At 38.6% G+C, this 15,674-nt stretch overlaps 1 protein-coding gene across 2 annotated transcripts in view; it reads right to left on the reverse strand.

Moving 5' to 3' along the window:
- Window positions 1–2,853: 2,853 nt before the first annotated feature.
- CAMKV (CaM kinase like vesicle associated) overlaps window positions 2,854–15,674 on the reverse strand; it is a 72,160-nt gene continuing 59,339 nt past the window's right edge. The window contains exon 11 of one of the 2 annotated variants that reach the window (XM_081939935.1): window positions 2,854–5,970. In XM_081939935.1, coding sequence (XP_081796061.1) covers window positions 5,872–5,970 — 99 coding nt within the window. In that variant the 3' untranslated portion in view covers window positions 2,854–5,871. Of the gene's footprint in view, window positions 9,266–15,674 lie in introns of both variants that reach the window. The other variant, XM_081939934.1, reaches the window with a different exon arrangement.

Genomic DNA, 15,674 nt, shown 5'->3' on the forward strand with positions numbered 1-15,674 from the left:
TGTTTTCTTCTGCTTTCGGATTTAATTTAACTTAAAAAAAAATTTTTGGGCAGTCTTTTCCAAAATAGTAAAGTTTCCTCACCAGATGGACACACTTTCTCTTTCTGCTTCTGTTCTGTTCCGGAGCCATCCCAACTTCATCAGCTTGGGACTGGGCTTTTTGTCGCCAACTTGAAGAACTTCTCTTGGATCTATCATGGACTTTGCGGTGTCCCTGAGATCAGCAAGACATATTCTTCCTGTTCACCGTCTCTATGGGACGGTTTAGGTCCGATTGGACCATCCAGTGACAAAAGTATCGGCAGCGGTCTTGGGGCATCGAGACCGCATGTCCGTATCGTTGTGATGTTGGCTCCTCCCCCTTTCCATGCTTTTTAACCCCCTATTAAGACATTTCCTCCAGCTATCCAAGATAAAGTTTTTGACTATGGCAATTTTTAGGATTTTCTTTTTTTTTTCCTGTGTTTTGTGTTTCCTGCAGACCAATTGGAGCCATCTCTAACTGGACTAATTATATAACAACATCTAAGTACATTTTAATGCCTCTGCAAATTTATCAGAGGAGCAATGATTTGAATGAATACAATGATAGTTGGACCAGGTGCTTTTTTTTCAACATTTGGGAGGGAATAAATCTACATCCCATCTGTGTCAATCTAAAAATAACATCCAAACAAAACTCTTGGGAAATCTTCAGCTTTGCTGTATATCTGAATCTAACATTTTGCAGAAAATAAATGATCTGATAAAAGTATCTTAGATGATTGGTATTTTAAAGAAAAATGTAGTGTTAAGTGCTTCGGCCAAATTTTGGTGGTGTAGAATTTTAAGAATTTTCAGTGTAAGAATTTTGAAAAGGTGAATATACTTTTGCATTTCATTCTCCTTGCATTATATCTTTCACCTAAAAATCTATTTAATTATCTCTAAAAAAATCTGTAAGAACAATTGTTTTCTTACCAGTTCTACACAGTTAGAAATACGTATGTAGTTGTTAAAAAGATCTGTGCATTAAAGTGACTCTGGTCATAATTACAGAGAGCACTGAAAAATCAAAAATGCTTCAGATAATCAATACTCTGTTTTATAATGATTAGAAAAATACATATGGATAGTTCACCATTATACCATAAAAGTAAGAGGTCTCCCCCAAACCCAGGATCTTTTCCCAAACAAGTGGTGTTCAGTGGCAATTTACATTATAAATCTGTAGAGGCTAGTATCATCTGTGATAGTCAAATTATCTCCATTGCCTTGTAAACCAATGGCCACTATTGTATTTTGTAGTAACTGAGCCCATTAATTAATACATTCTTTAAAGATACATTTTAAATCCACTGCCAATCTAATATTATTGGACGGAGGAAAAGTCTCCTTTTAGTTTCATCTCTATCATTGTAAGTGTTGAAATATTTTCTAATGCCATGGAAAATCATTTTGTAACCAAGAAATATGATAGAAACATTCAAACCTGGTAAATCAGCAAGCGTGTGTGACTTGACTCAAAAAGGCTGAAGAAGAGGCCCAGGATTTAAATCTGGGAACTAACATATACAGAAGGCAGGATTCTGAATTGGTATTACTGTAGTTGCATTTATTCATAGGTATGGCTTCTTTCTCAGTGGCAATAAATATTCATGGTTCACTGTAGAATAGGAGCTTCAAGTTATTTATCAGAATTCGTTTTCTTGCTGCCAAACAGTATATTGTAACTTTTATAAATGTAACACAGGACAAGATTTTCTGGACAAGAATCCACTTTATAAGCATCACAAAGTATTGTTTTATCTGCTCCCTAGAATTCTCTCTCTCTCTCTTTTTTTGGTTATTTCTACCTTTGTAGAGAAGCCATGCCAATTTTATGTGGGCTTTTTTGTTCTTTTCCCCCTCTTCAGGATGGCTTTTATGCAATGCTGCACATTAGCATAATGTTATTAGCAATGCTGCACATAATAATAGGTGAATTAAAAACAACATGCTGAAGAAACAGACAACTTGACAGGGTTGAATTAAAGAAATGGCGTGTGGGCAGGTAAATAGCAAGTGAACTACAAAAAGTCACATGTTGATGATGTTGCACCTGTGTCCCCAGCTGCTTCCTGTTTTCTTTCCGTAGGAAAGGATGCCTGGAGAGTAGCTCCGCAGATACCGAATGAGACATGAGACCGTTGGCTGCAGAGCTCCCCTGGCTTCCCTTTCCGTGTGGGAGGTGGTTTTGTAGTTGACATCCCTTACAGGGATACTGGCAGCAGTGGTGTTTCAAACTGGGTTCTTCTATGGTACATCTGCCCATTTCACTTCCACGGTGTAGGTGCTGCAATACTGAAAGTGTGTGTGAGAGATTTTCATATGTATTCAGTGGAGAGTCCAGAACAGGTGACTAGAATATCTCCTGTGGTTTTGGTGGTGTGGCAGCAAAGCCATGGGTTGGGGAAAATGGGGAATGTTGTTCTCTCCTGTGATATCAATACCCTTTCAATCTGGACATGCCAAAAAGTGACATGTATCCAGTAGCAGACTCAGAGGTGGGTTGGCAACACGGTGAAGGCTCTGTCATGAGGAAATGACCTTTTATAGTTAGTGGGGCAAGTTATGCCACAGCATGCAGAGCATGTGGATCTACCCTTATTTTTTTGTTGATCTTCCCCTTTCAGTGGAGTTTTTTGTATCCCTGAAAATCTGTTCTAGGAGTTGGGAAACAGTAAGTCTGGAACTGTAAAGGAGAGGGAAACTCAGAAGAAATTACATTTTGGCAAGAGGATTTTGAGCAAAACTCTGTTTGGAGATGTTCCAATTAGGGGCAACACATAGGATAATATGCAAACAGAAACAGACAGTGCAAAAGCAGAAGTTCTCTCAAGTTTATTCTTTTTAGGGACTTTATTTTTTCAGTGGTACAGTGCAGCAATTACACAGGAATTTCTGGGTGGCTGTAGTTGAAATAAAACAGTTTTATAGACTGAACTCAAACATATAAACATGCAGCTACTTGTGAAAGGAGGAAAAAGGAAAAATACTGAAGGCAGGAACCGAGGCTGGCAGGTGGCTGAGAAGGCCTTACCTTGTGGAGGTCAACTCTATAGTATAGACTGTTCAATAAAACCAAACTTCCTTTTGTGTGCCTTGTGTGGAATGAGGGTGCATCTACGTCATATATGGGATGCGACTTGTTTTCCTGAGGCAGGAAAACTTGTAATAGATCTGCAATAAGCAAACTTTATAGAAACAGCTTCCATTACCTTTCAGATGAAAGGTAAGCTTACAACTTCGTGTTATTCTTAAACATAGATTGATATTAAGAAATGACAGCCGGACTCACACTTATCTTTGGATATAGTTAGTGAGCCTCCCAGTAATTGACTAATGCTAAGCAGTGATTGTGTACTGAGCAAGTTCTAATCCCATCTTGGGCATAAAGCTAGCTGGATGACCTTGGGCCAGTCCCTGTCTCAGAAGAATGCAAGGGATAAATTCCTTCACAAAAAAGGCTGCCAAGAAAACACTAGAGGGCATTCATCAGAAATCAAAGTTGACTTGAAGAAACATTTTTCCTCCCTTGTTGCTGTGCCATCATTGATCACAAAGAACTGATCATGTGTGGGCCGTAGTGGCCCAACCCCATACCCACTGCTAACCTTGTGTCTTCAATAGCACTCTCTTATCACCTGCAATCGGGCTTGGTACACCACTGCTAAGCAATATATAAAGGACGTAGAACTTAGAGAATTGGTACCGTAGTTACCCATAATTCTGAAAGTATTATGCCACAAGCTTATATTTCTTGTTTTGAAATGATCCCACAGTATTCATATATTCCTATCTGAATTGCCCAGGCCCTAATCTAAACTACTAAACAGCTTAATGCTAAAGTCAGCCGAGTGTAACATAATAATTCCCATTTAAAATAAAATCCAATCCAATCCAATCTAATATCTCATTAATTAACAGATAAGTCCAAGAGCTATTTAAAAGAAAGCTCAATTAAATAATACTAAGTGGAGATGATAGAACTAAAAATCCTTTACAGTCTTCCCTGAAATTAATGAGAATTATTGATCAATCAGTTTGAAATATCTAAATGAGGACTGGGTACATATGAATTTCTGTGTGTACAGCAAACTAGATATTGTTCAATCTATACTCTAATTTACAGCAATCTTTTTATACTATAATGCATTTTTAAAATAATGAATAGAAAGCAGGTTTATACTTTTCTAAATAAAGATAAATATTTACTCAATACAAAATTAGATATATATATAAAAACCACTCAAGATATGGGAAACAAGCTGGGTGAAAAAACAGTGACACTGCTTTAGCCTTGAATAAGGATTTTATAGTTCAGTAGCTGAAGTACATTTCTGAGTACTCTATGCCATTTTCATTTTCAAAATGGTCACACACTGGGCAAATTATGACCATGTTTACCGTATTTTCCATTGTCAATATTGGCAGTAGTAGGGGTCAATAGTGAGACTCATCGTAAGTTAAACACCTCTGTTTCACATTAAAAGGTAGAACTAGTGTACAATAGAACTCAACAGCAGCTCTAAGAATCTGTCTTACATCTAACAAGTCTTACACCAAACAATGAAGACCATAACCTGTTTTTTCTTTAGATATTTTTCTAAGAGGTGATAACAACATAATATAACAACATAGTTGTAAGGCTGTCTTTAATGCTGCATCTGTAATACACACACATACACACACACATACACAGAGAGAGAGAGAGAGAGAGAGGGAGAGAGAGAGAGAGAGAGAGGGAGGGAGGGAGGGAGGGAGGGAGGGAGAGAGGGAGAGAGGGAGAGAGAGAGAGAATGGATATGTATACCGAAAAAATTAAAATGTAGACCTATGACAAATCATAAGGCTCTGTGTATTTATCATGTGCATGTAATGTGAAGCCATAATAGATATATCTATACACAAATCATACATGAGTGAAACGATCAATTTGTAGGCATTTCTTTTTCCAAAGCTATTATTTTAGTCAGAAAAACCATTTTGGCTGCTCACTTTAGCAGTCATATGGCACTCACAGTTTCTTTCAGAGAAAAGAAACATCTACGGGGCTCAGGAACTAACTTGAAGCAGGAACGAATGTTTATAGTGCTTGACTATTGGTGGGTTATGCCATTATGAAAGCTCAGAAGACAAACTGGTGAGACTTCTTTGGACTGTTCCTTCCACTGTATATCAGCCCATGTGGCTTCCAGCAAACTATGTTACAAACTATGTCTGCCATTGGATGCATCATTACAAAAAATATTATTCTGGAGTTTTCATATACAATAGGTGCTTACATTTCTGGGAAATGTAATTTCTGGCATTACAAGCTCCCCAAAGCTTGTATCTCTGTGCCCCAAATCATTGTTACCAGAGGGACTGTCTCAGTTAGAAATCAAGATAGTTCTAAATTGAGATACGATGTTAGGAACCAGTTTTTGTTCGCAAATGAACATATCAAATTCCAAGTAGTCACTGCTAATGTTTAATATGGCTACAGGATTTGGGTGCTATGAAAACTTTGAGATTGTTTATGTTATAGAATTGCATTTTTTAAACATAAGGATTGGGTTTGCACATGGCACTAAGCTGTGTTTTTGTGAATAAATCCCAGTTGGCTAATTCTGATATACCAAGCCATGAATCATATTTTACAAAGCACAGTAATGGGGTCCATACAACATGCTAACCTAAAAAACTATATGTTGGCATAACTTGATGCTTAAACTCAGTAAATAATTATTATATGTGAATCAGATTTTGTCTAAATTTTACAGTAGGAGAAACCTTGAGACTTCACTGAATTCTACAACAGGAACTGTAGCCTAGTCTGCTCATGGGGTCTATGACAACTCGCCACAGTCAACTCACCATGTCCAACTTGCCACAGCCAACTCGTCGTGGGACAATTTGACATGGCCAACTCATCATGGAACAGCACACTGCGGGACAAGAGTTACACTAATATCAAAGAAATAGTAGAATAGAATCATTTTAAAAAAGATGCCAAAGGAGAGACAGAATGAAATGTGAACAACAAAAATTAAAATAATTTTTAAACTATTTTAAATAATTATATTGAATTGTTGAATTGTCCCCATAGTGACTTGTGGCAAATTGTCCTATGGTGAGTTGGCGGTGGCGAATTGTCCAATTCTGCCTGTAGATGGATAACACTGACCTTCCCCAAAAGGGTCAAAACTTGGCTGTGTAGTCTTGTGAGGGGGATATAGAGGCCCAAACAATAATGGGACTGACTGGTCCCATTAGAAACACCAACACCCTGGCTGTATGAACAGCTGCTAATCACTATCTTGGAATTCTTCAACTTCTGAAAATTTTCTGTTTTATCATTTTAAAACTTTTAATCCTAACTTATTCTGATTTTAATGTTTTATTGATTGCATTGTACATCACCTAGAACCCCTCTCCAAGGGAGATGGGCAGTTAAGAAATATGAAAAACAAATAAACAAACAAATAAATAAATGTTGATATTAAAAAAATCCATGTGGGATCCATCTCCAGAGGTAAATGTGCATAAAAACCTTGAGCCAGTTTTCTGCGACTGACCTCAACAAACATCTGGAATTAGCAGAAGCAAAGATGGTACAGGATGCTGGTTCTATGCTCAGGGCTGAATCAGGCGTTCCATGTATTGCCAAACAGGTCTGCAAGCTACCCATGTATCAAAAATTAGGAGAAGACTTTTAAAGGGGAAATCATATCATACATTTGCAATTTCTTATAATGTTAAAAGTTATCTTACAAATATTAGATCCTTCTGCCAGGGAGGAACAAACCCATGACATGGGATTCTGTGATATAGGGATGCCAAATGTGTGACATGCTAAATATAATAAAAACTCTAGTTTCTTCTTTGTCTATGAATTGGGTGTAGGATAAACTGAAAAATAACGTTTTGAAGAGGGCAGTTTTGCTTGCAAGAATATCAGAGTATCCCTGTTGAGAAAAACAGCATGCTTTTCCCATTAAAGCCACAAAATTTATTAGACTTTTCAAATGTATACATTTTGTACACTTATTTCTGTGTTTGTCAATATGACTTAATGATACACATAGGGCGAAGCTGTCAGACTCCTGGACAGGTGCTATGTCCATACCATACTCATTTGTTTACAGCTGAAAAAAATATTAGTTTATGGACAGGAATTCTGTGTAAAATTAGTAATATTTTATATAAATTAACAATATTTTTGAATATTGTGTTAAATGTGAAATAATAGCAATTACAAAAAATGCAATTGCAATATTTGTTTTGTCTTGGGAATATTAATTTTTGGAATATGGTGTTTTTGTTTCAGGATGAAGAAAAAAAAGGAAAAGGAGCATATTCATTCACTATTACCTATTAGCAAATTAGTTGTTTATCTGGTGCATTTTAGGAGTTTTCTCTGTGATTAGCACGTATGAGTGTAATCTTTTGTACCAACATTGCATGTATCTCCTGATCCCTTTTTTTTCTTTTTATATGTTCTGCCCTACAAAGTTGTCTGCTCCTGTAAACTATCCTCAATTTGGTTTTTGAAATTCAGTTCCACAGAAAGCTGTATTTCCACCAAATAAAATATTTAAGTTGCGTCACTGAAGGTATTCATGTCCATCTAGTTGCCCTTACTCTACTCTGAATTAAGGGGTTACAATGTCATAAAAAGGGAGTTTTCTAAAGGAATTTAGGTAGGTGCAAAAAAATTGTGATTACAGAAATTATTCATTCATACAATAAATGTAGAGAACAATACTAGCAATGCATTCTCAGTTGTATTTGGTCTCTCTACCTAACATTGACCAGCCTGTTTGCAAGTCATTATGATTCTTTCATAGTATAAAAAAAGCTTACATAAATGTTCATTCAGATGGACCCCTATGGAATTTATTAGTAAAATTTGATCGAATTGTGACCCATCTGTCTTTGCTGCAATGCTAATTGGCGTTAATACATGTTTCAGGTATGCTAAAGTTGCTCTTGTTCATAACAACTATTGCTGATAATCTGGATTTCTGTATTTCAGGTTTACATAATCTATAATCATGCAACATAATTGTTTATCCTGACACCTTAGGTAGTAAATCTGAAGTAATAATCATAGCTGTCTTTCATCTTCATTACCGCAGTCTACTCATAAGTGATATTTTAAAAAATCATCTGTCGAGAGGAAAGCCTCAAATAATCAATCTATAAAATCTCTCTCTTTCTGAGAGAGAGAAAGAGAGAGAGAGAGAGAGAGAGAGAGAGAGAGAGAGAGAGAGAGAGAGAGAGAGAGAGAATGTTTGTACTGTGTAACTATGGTAGTATGAACATGTAATACCTAAAGTTAGCAGTTTTGTAAGGACTGTTGATTTACTATGTCCCTATGGTACAACAGATGGGTCAGCTGAAGAATGTGATTTCTATGTTTCATCTGCTTGCCTCAGCTTCTTCTAGTGATGCTCCGAGAGCTGAGAAATTGGATAGTGAGTGAGTGACTGACTGACTGACTGACTGAATGTCTGGGAAGATGGCAGTCTTGAAAGTGGTCTCAGGAATGCATAAAATAACTAAAAGTACCTTTAGGACAGTTGTACTTACAAAACAAATAAAATCCACAAAGAAGAAGAAAGCAAGAGAAGAAGGAGGGGGAGAGAAACAAGATAATTTCATGCAGTGGTTTGGGTCTCCACAGTATTTGTTTATTGGAGCCCATCAGGGTCACTCTGGATTGTGTCACATAAAAAATAGAAACTCTGTTGGAGAAACACAAAGTGAGACAAACTGACAGCCACACACAGAGGGAATGATTGGGAAGCCAGGACATTGGAGGGACCATGCCGGTGATTATTTACAAGAGAGATACAACACCGAGAGGTACAATCCTGCCCCTGCTTGGTTCCTCTCTGACTCAGCCAGTCTCCTCATTCCAGGACTCAGGGGTGGCACTGGGGGCAGTGGTTCCTTCCCCGTTGCATGTCGCTGGACCTGCTGATGTCATTGTTGATGTTTCTGCTTGAGTTGCTGGAGCTGTGGATGTTTTTCCCTCTGGGCTTTCTTCTGCAGGGGCTGATACCATTGTGGCCACCCGGGCAGCTTCAGTTGTTGGAGCTGTGTTATCTGCTTCAGATTTAGCCTGCGGGGTGTTGATGGGCTGTGTTGTAGCAGCTCCATCTGTTGTGGCAGCAGTGGGAGGGGTTGGCTTGGCTGCATCTGTGTGTTCTGGCGCTCGGAGTCTCTTCATCATTGTGGTTACTCGGACAGCTTTCTGTGGGTTGCCAGGAAAAACATGGTTTTGAGATCTAATGTCTCCTTAATGTTTCATAACCCCAGTTCAGAATACAAAACCCCACAGACCTCTTGGCTTTTTTAAAAAAAGTAACCTTGATGTATCCACATTTTATTTTTAAATGTGCTGTCAGCTTCCGTAACTGCAGATAAACACTTGAGTAAAGAATGGATTTATAATAGATCCTCAAGGGTAAAAGCATCAGAAAGCAAATAACAAGGTACAACTAATGTATCGTGATTTGTACTTTATCTGATGATGATTAATCCAAGTAGCAGTCTTTAGAAGTGGCAATTTATGGCTGTCATTCAATTTAAGTTTTTTAGATACTGTTTTTTAATTGTGCCATTTTTAAACCCATAAAGAGACAGGAAAATGAATATTAATAGAGGGATTAAATACATTGATTTATTGAGGTTAATAAAAATCAGACAAGGCATAGTGAGAAATAAATGTATATGGAACATGCAATTACTGTAAAATACTTAAATGCATATTTGTAATATAAGAATATTAGTATTTTATCAGGACTAGGTTAATAGAAATGCTTGATCTACTAATATATTCTTCATACCATTCGGGTGAGAAACATTTTTTTAGAAAGGTTTGTACAATGTCTATGACATCAGTAATTTCCTGGGAATATTCTCTTCAGAAACTATCCCAGGGGCTAATAAATTGATATAAAATATGAATTACTTGTTTAAAAAAATAAAAGAGAGTAGACTCTAGAATTTCATATGATTCCTGAAAACCTTGGATGTATCCCACAGCAGGTAGTAATTTTTATTTTTAATGTGGTAACAGAAGAAAATAATTAAAATGTGGATAATAATCATGGGAGAAGGCAAAACCAAATGATTCTTGTATTTTGCCAAGGAAACCATATTGGTAGACATGATAAAGGGAGTGTTTATGTAATGCAGATTGATGGGCCTCTCAAATGGGATGGTACTCAACATACTATTGAGGAAGAGCTGAGGATCTTCCAGAATACAACTGGTATTTTATGACTCTTTTAGATTAAAGTCTTCCGATTGTATGAATGGCTGAGGCTGCCATTCAAAAAAAGGAAAAGAAGAAGACGAAAAAGAAAATCCGAAGTTGGAAATAATTACATGTGAAAACATGAAACATAAGCATAAACATGGGAAAGCTCAATACAATGAAAGATGAAATGAATCAGCTACAATTGACATCTTTGGCACCAGCAAATCAAATGGAGTGAGATTTACACTTTTACTCAAAAAAAATCATACTGTTTGCTACATAGAACATAAAAAGAAAGAAGGCGCAATGTTGTTTTCATGGTCAGGAAAAAAAACAGTCTACAAACCAATAGTAAAGAAAGAAGATTTAACAGAGTGTGGAAAGTATCATACATTTTCCTTATTTTCGCTTGCTAGTAAAAGAATTCTTAGGATTATCTAACACCAATTATAAGGAAAGAGAGGTGCAGGTATTCCAGATAGTGTTAGAAAAAAATAAAGATCGAATATTATTGCTGATGCCCACTCAATAATTGAGAAATTAAAAGCACATTTCTCAAAAGTGAGTATGAGCCTCATTGTTTATAAGAGCAATTACAATAATACAATACAATACAATAGTAGAGTTGGAAGGGACCTTGGAGGTCTTCTAGTCCAACCCCCTGCCTAGGCAGGAAACCCTATACCGTTCCAGACAAATGGCTATCAAACATCTTCTTAAAGACTTCCAGTGTTGGGGCATTCACAACTTCTGGAGGCAAGCTGTTCCACTGATTAATTGTTCTAACTGTCAGGAAGTTTCTCCTCAGTTCTAAGTTGCTTCTCTCCTTGATTAGTTTCCACCCATTGCTTCTTGTTCTACCCTCAGGTGCCTTGGAGAATAGCTTGACTCCCTCTTCTTTGTGGCAACCCCTGAGATATTGGAACACTGCTATCATGTCTCCCCTAGTCCTTCTTTCTCTTAAGCTAGACATACCCAGTTCCTGCAACCGTTCTTCATATGTTTTAGTATCCAGTCTCCTAATCATCTTTGTTGCTCTTCTCTGCACTCTTTCTAGAGTCGCTTGATGGTATAAAGCTAGAACATCTATTATCACAATATCACAGGAAGCCATAGTCCTCATAAAACAACCAAAACTAGATGGCTCTGGATTGGTAAAGAAAAAGTTAATAATGGTTTTTAAAATTGGAGAAAGAAACATCAATATCTTGCGTTATATTGAAGACACTATGCTAATAGCCTGACATGCAAATGATTTGCAAGCTCTAATAATGAAAGTCAAGGTGCACAGTGAAAAAAATGAGACTAAGAATAAACATAGAAAGACTAGATTAATGACTGCAGATACAGCAACCATCCTTAGAATGGCAATGAAGAAACTGAAATAGTGGATAGCTTCTGCCTTTTAGGGTTAAATAAAGAAACCAGCAGTCAAGAAATACATCGAAGATTAGCATGTGGTAGGGTAACAATGAAGAAATATTCAGATGCCATGCATGCCTATATGGAGTAATGTGGGCAATGCTTTTTCCTGTAATATTCTAGTAGTGTGAAAGTTGCACCTTAAAAAACTTTGAGTGTTAGAAAGAGTATTGATGTTTTTGAACTTAGATGTTGGATGAGACTCCTAAGAATACCATAGGTGGCCAAGGAAACAAGTAAATGAATCATGGGGGGAAAATCAATTCAGTGTTCTTATTTGAGGCAGAAATGATCTGTCTAAAATAATAATATTTTGGGTATATTATGAAAGATATATCTATAATGACTATGGTACAGTAGTTAGAGTGCAATACTTCAGGCCACTACTGCTGACTGCCGGCTGACTGCAGTTTGGCAGATCGAATCCCACCAGACTCAAGGTTGATTCAGCCTTCCATCCTTCAGAGGTGGGTAAAATGAGGACCCAGATTGTTGGGGGCTAATATGCTGACTCTGTAAACCATCAACTTGATAATCTATATTCCATCAAACATGTTTATCATTTCCTGTTATAAAGTTCAAGGCTGCATGTTTGTATGGCACTTTGTGATATAGAAGTTAAGCTGTGAAATACAGTATATTTTATTTTATTTATCTATTTAACTGTCCATCTGTTCTGACCCCCCCCTCTCTCCACGCCGTGAACAAGCCAAAACAGAGGCTTGGCTGTTTGCCACTGTTTAATTTGCAAGATAACAAACCCTTTGGCCGAAGGCCCAGATAACTCAGAATACAAGAAAAACAAACCAGATATTCAAACACGGCTCTAAGACATCGACTTTCTTCACTGCTAATTTCGAACGGTTGTTTCCTGCAAATGTCCCCTCCCAACACCTCACCTATAAGCTCTCTTGGGAGGGGCCAATCTACAACCACCTGTGCTAATTACCGTCTATGAGCCTGCCTACGAAGCTGCTGCTTTCTTTTCTCAGCCCTTCTTACTCTAGCATCAGGGACTGACTGCCTTTGATCCTCCCCACTGCTCCATGCCTCAGGCACCTCCTGCTGGCCAACCAGCCCCTCTGGTCCCTGCTCTGAATCTGCAACCTGCACAGGGTCTTCCACATCATCTAGGGCCGACTGAAATGATCCCTCGCTATCTGAGTCCATCAGCAGCTCAAACGGATCCTGCTGGGCTATAACACCATCTCACAAGTAAGTGAATCTGGGTGCAACTGCAAGCGTGCAACAAAACTAAAACATTAAATATCATTATTGAAAACGTTAAAAACATTGAAAAGCTATAAAACAGATAAACAAGATATTTATCTAATTTATCATTTAGTTCATTAGTCAATTAATTAATTAATTAACAATTAAGTAATAATTATTGGGGAGAGTTTCAAAATTCCAGCATTTTTGAACCTGGGTTCCCAAACTTTTTCAGTGCTACAAACTGATCTTCAGTGCCCCCCACCCAGTGGTGGAATTCAATTTTTTTACTACCGGTTCTGTGGGCGTGGCTTGGTGGGCATGGCTGGGGGGGGGGTCATGTGACTGGGCGGTTTGCACGATGGAAGGAAGATAGTAACAGTAAAATTCAAAACTGTAACAATTGCACATTTATTCAAAATCCAATTTAAAAACCTTTTTAGTTAATGTTAATTCAACAAAATTGCTGAACATGATCCAGTGATACCAGTGTGTGTGTGTGTGTGTGTGTTTGTGTTTGAGTGAGCGAGGGATATGGTAAGGGAACTGCGCCTATTTAGAAAAGGTAAATTATTGCAAACATGATCAGTCGAAGATAAGTATGGGGACAGGTTGGGCGGTAGAGAGAAAGTGATAAAAGAGTGGGAGAGAGGAAGAGAGAAAGAAAAAAGAGGGAAGAGAGACAGAAAGAGACAGAGAAGGAGAGAGAAAGTGACAGAAGAGTGGGAAAGAAGGAGAGAGAAAGAGAGACAAAGAGAAAGAGGGTGAGAGAGACAGAAAGAGACAAAGAGGAGAGAGAAGGGAGGAGAGAAAGTGAAGGAAGAATGGAAAAGAAGGAGAAAGAGAAGAGAGACAAAGAGAAAGAGGATGAGACAGAGAGAGAAGAGAGGAAGAGGAAAGAGTAAGAGAGAACATCTCATTTCAACCCTGAGGTGCAAATATTCTCTTTGATTGGTAATTTTATTTGTCCATTTACTATCCAATACTCTCATTTCTCCTTAAGTTCATCAAGAATTCCCTTCTTTTTATTGAATTTATCGCAATACCTTGAGAACAACGTTTTCAGCATAGCTTTACAGCTATTTAAAATATATAGTAATTTAGGTCAGGTTTTCAGAACATTAGTTTATTTATAAGTCACTAACTGCAAAGAAACAGAATTCAGAAAGTTGACTTCCCTTTTTGTAATTGCCTATTGTCTACTTAATTTTCTACATACATTTTTGATAACTGATATTCACTGTTGACCCAAGAAGCCCATCGTAGAAAGAAACCCTCCCTATGAACTTCGTTGGGTTTCCATGGAATGAAGTTTGATCTTTTTCTCAAACATACAGTAGCATATTTTTTCTGAGGATATAATCAAGATAGTCCATAATTGCCTATCAATCTAACAGTATGGAGATTGACAATCTCTTTATATTTCAACTCTAACTCTTTCAATCTTAAAGGTTTGGTGAGGAGAAATCCAAAAATTCTTTTAAAGAGGAAAAAAAATGCTTGCACAATTGCATCCATGGAGATGTGTATATATACACAACACACAGAGAAACAAACTTAACAAAGTGCTAAGTCTGCCCATCAACTAGAGAGAGAGAGAGAGAGAGAGAGAGAGAGAGAGAGAGAGAGAGAGAGAGAGAGAGAGAGAGAGAGAGAGAGAGAGAGAGAATCTCTCCTTTCTTCAGCCCAACACTCTCGCTGGCATCCTGGCCAGATGAGAGGGACTGCAGAGGGTATCCCTGAGTCTAGGGCAGCGAGTCATTCGATGGAAACTTGCCTCTTGGAAGGAATGACCTGGCTTGGCTTCCGCTTTTGATCTGCCGCCCAACAACCGAACGGAGAAGTGAAGAGGCAGGAGAGACAAAGCGGGAGCCAAGCCGGGTCATTCCTTCCAAGAGGCAACTTTCCCATTGAATGACTCGCTGCCCTAGACTCGGGGAGACCCTCTGCGGTCCCTCTTGTCTGGCCAGGATGCCAGCGAGAGGGTTGGGCTGAAGGAAGGAGGAATACACATGCTCGCTCTCTCCCTCCCTCCCTCCCTCTCCCTCCCCCCTCTCTCTCGCAAATGGCAAATCCGAGCAGCCACTGCTGGGAGCCCGTCCCATGCCTTCTCCCAACCCCCACACCCCTTCTCTCAGCTACTTTCTGCCTTGTGGACCTAGAACTGATTGCTGACTCCAGGCTGGCTCTCCTCTCCTGCGCGGTGTTTGCTTTCCACGTGCCAACTTGGGGGGCAGGCGATTGAAGCAGCGCGTGCCCCTCTCCTGGGAGGAAGGCGGTGATTGGAGGGGAGGGTGGTGACGCCCTCTGCAGCCAACACAATCTTTTTTTCCTCACCCTCTTAGTGCCCCCCTGCCGCCCCCCTTGCCTCTTACTGTCCCCCTAAGTCATCTCACCGCCCCCTAGGGGGCGGTACCGCCCACTTTGGAAACCACTGGTTTAGAACATTGGTGCCATAACACAAGGATTTTCTAGATGCTATTCTCTCTAACCTCTTTTGGCAGAAGGCTGTGGAAAATGTTGTAGAGCTGCACTTGTAGAATATCCTAGATGGAGCAGAATATGTAGATCCTTTTCAGCAGGGTTCAAACCTGGTATTTCTTAATAATCTCTGATCAGATCCTAAGGAAGTTTGAGCCTGCTTACCTTTTCCAGATCAGCCAAAGTCAACTAGGTGTTTCCACCTAATCAAATTATAGCTTTCCATTACACATTATCACACTACAGGTGGTCCTCAACTTATCATCACAATTGAGCCCAAGTT

Source organism: Natrix helvetica (assembly GCF_964273705.1).
Source record: "Natrix helvetica genome assembly, chromosome: 1".
NCBI classification, from domain to species: domain Eukaryota; kingdom Metazoa; phylum Chordata; class Lepidosauria; order Squamata; family Natricidae; genus Natrix; species Natrix helvetica.